Genomic DNA, 3,206 nt, shown 5'->3' on the forward strand with positions numbered 1-3,206 from the left:
TGTGTGTGTGTGTGTATCTGAATGGAGGGGTGGGGCAAAGGAACTAAGCTTCCGGTCAGTCTAATTTTGGTCACCGGTTACTGTCATGTCTCTATACTTACGTTACGTAACAAATGTAATTAACAATGAAAATAGCTGGATGGATAAGATTGCCTAAAACTATACAAGAGGGATTTGGGTTCGTGCGCTGTCATAGGTCACAGGTCACTGGTCTGCATCCTTAATAAAGAGAAATTTTGATTGGCCTCGTCCACCTAGCTGGCCAATAAGTATTGTGAAAGTGCGTAGCTTAGGGGTTAGGGTATTTGATTTACGATCGTGAGGACATGAGTTCGATTCCCGGTGATGAGTTGTATCCTTGAGCAAGACTCTTTATTTCACGTTGCTCCAGTCCACTCAGCCAGCAAAAATGAGTTGTATCAGCCTTGTCACATTCTGTATCATGCTGAATCTCTCTGAGAACTACGTTAAGGGAAAGCGTGTCTGAGGAGTGCTCAGCCACTTGCATGTCAATTTCACGAGCAGGCCTTTCTGTTGATCAGATCAACTGGAGCCCTCGTCGTTGTAATCGACGGAGGGCCCGTCTATAAATAGGTGTTAATTTATTTCACAGTCATGAAGACAGGCAATGCTCATGACGTTTTTGAGGGCATTCGAAACGGTTAGGACTCCAGTACTTGACTGGTACTTATTTTATCGATCTCGAAAGAATGAAAGGCAAAGTCGACCTGGGCGGTAGAAAAACATAATAGTAATAATAATGATAATGCTTTCTTTATTGGCCACCAGGGCCGAACAGAAAACATAGAGGACGATACACAGACGAGGGACAGCCAGGTTAAACGTGTATACAGCAAACAAACACAACAATTAACAAAGATTAAATCAACAATATGGTTCCCCAATAGGAAGGAGTTCCACTGTAAGGTGAGCGAAGAGAATTAATAATAATAATAATAATAATAATAATAATGATAATAGAAATCTTACCTTTTCTAATACGAACTTGAATCCTTCACGCTTTCGTATCAAATCTCTCAAATAACTACAACAATAATAAGAATAACAATAGGACAGATTGTAATAATCAATATTTATTTGTTGATAAAAAAAAGTAAGCTCCCTACACCGTACTGTAAGGAAGGATCTGTTTCCCCAATGAAAATATGTGTAGTTTTTAGTAAAAAGAGTTGCTATTCTGAAGCGTATGAATTATTCGAAGGGATGAAAGCGGTTGCTGTAAAATGTAGGAATTGAATTAGCGAACAGGTTGCAGTATAGATAGATAGATATACAGGGTGATGCAAAACAGTTTATAAGATCCCCCAGATTCCCTGATCTGACCCCTCTTGATTTCTATCTTTGGGGGCATTTGAAAGGCATGGTGTATCGCGGAAAGATAAAAGACATAAATCATTTGAAGGAACGCATCACCAACTCCTTTGCACACGTATCACCAGATGTGTTATCACGAGTCCACAATGAGTTGGGTAAACGTATTACAATGTGTATTCAAAACAATGGTAACCATACAGAGCTTGTTAAATAATAAAAACTGTTCTTATAAACTGTTTCTTATAAAAAAAGATAAATTGTTCCTATGCATGGCGACTTTTGAATCACCCTGTCGATAGATAGATAGATAGCTACATACATACATACACATATTTATCTACAGGGTGTCCTCAAAGTCTGGGTACATGGGGATTAACACATACTTTAAGAAATTATTATTTCTTATATTTAATTGTTTGTCATGATTTTATTTACTCCATGTACCCAGACATTGTGGACACCCTGTATAATAATAAATGGCAAGTTTGTGTGTTTGTGAATTTATTACTTTAACTCCTCCAAGACTATCCCACAGAACTTGATGAAACTTGTCAAGTGTGTGGGGCTTATACCCATGTGGTCACTTACGCACTTGGAATTAAAAAAAAAAATCGATTTTTAATCATCATCGATTTTTAATCATCATCGATTTTTTAAAAATCGTAAAATTTCGTCATTTTTCGCACTAGCCATCATGATATCAATTTGACAAAAAATGCCAAAATTTGACGAAAAATGCCGAAATTCGACGGAAAATGCTTCATGGGTATTAACAGTAATCTATTTAGCATTTGCTAATTCTTCATTTCAACGCGAATTGTCTTGATTTGCTAAAGCTTATTATTTCAATTCATTGTTTTAACTCACCGGCGTTTCAGATTTTAAATAGGTAAGTGCATTTTATTTTACAAGCAAAATTTAGGCATTTTTGTACTGATATCAATTTGACGAAATTTGCCCCAAAGCGTAAAATTTAGCCATTTTACGGACATGCACAAAAATGACGACGACACGGATTCGCTCGCAGACTCTGCTCATTTTTTCGTCAAATTGGTCCTACCCATTAATATAGATTTTAAATATAAACAGATATCTTATTAACGGTAATTTATTCAGCATTGTTTTGATTTGCTAAAACTTATTATTTCAATCCATTGTTTTAATTCAACTAGTGTTTCAGATTTGAAATAGGTAAGTGCATTTTGTTTCTCAAGCATTTTCTATTCTGTATTCCATGCATAGCCATAAATATACTTACTGACAATCAAGCTACATTTATACAAACTTCTACTTATATACACGGTTTAACTTATCAGTATACCTCCTCTTAACTTGCGAATATTTTGGAGTTCAGATTTGCGTTAAGTTACTAGATGAACGTTAACTCTTATAGAAGGTTCAGGATCTTGTATCAGTCTTTTAAGACGGGGGATTTTCTCATGTGAGCCCCAGCTTACTTAAAAAGTTAGGACTTCTTATCCACCATATCACTCATGCAAAACGGATCTTAGTCCTCAGAATGGATAACCCGAGTTATCTGTACGTGTGTGTGTATATATACGTGTATATATGTGTGTGTATATACGTGTATGTGTGTGTGTGTGTGTGTGTATATGTATATGTGTGTATATATATGTGTATATATATATGTGTATATATATATATATATGTGTCTATATATTTTTGTGTGTATATATATAATGGGTCAAGAACGCAAAACATCCAGACAGTTAGGTGATACAAAAAAGGTACAACAAACCATCCAGAGAGATGATACAAAGAAAACAAGGACGGGTCATTCGGAGTTTTCTTTCCTCAGTCGAGTTCCAGATTATCTTTACAATTTCGGCTGGTTATACTCGAGATTGCTC

At 35.9% G+C, this 3,206-nt stretch overlaps 1 protein-coding gene across 1 annotated transcript in view; it reads right to left on the reverse strand.

Moving 5' to 3' along the window:
• The window catches only part of LOC106874792 (glutamate decarboxylase 1), a gene marked incomplete at its 5' end in the record, with an annotated part of 18,201 nt that overhangs the window by 637 nt on the left and 14,358 nt on the right, over positions 1-3,206 (reverse strand). Inside the window, one exon of the mRNA XM_014922646.1 lies at positions 991-1,045. Coding sequence (XP_014778132.1) covers positions 991-1,045 — 55 coding nt within the window. The remainder of the gene's footprint in view (positions 1-990; positions 1,046-3,206) is intronic.

Source organism: Octopus bimaculoides, chromosome 17 (genome assembly GCF_001194135.2).
Source record: "Octopus bimaculoides isolate UCB-OBI-ISO-001 chromosome 17, ASM119413v2, whole genome shotgun sequence".
Classification (NCBI taxonomy): Eukaryota; Metazoa; Mollusca; class Cephalopoda; order Octopoda; family Octopodidae; genus Octopus; species Octopus bimaculoides.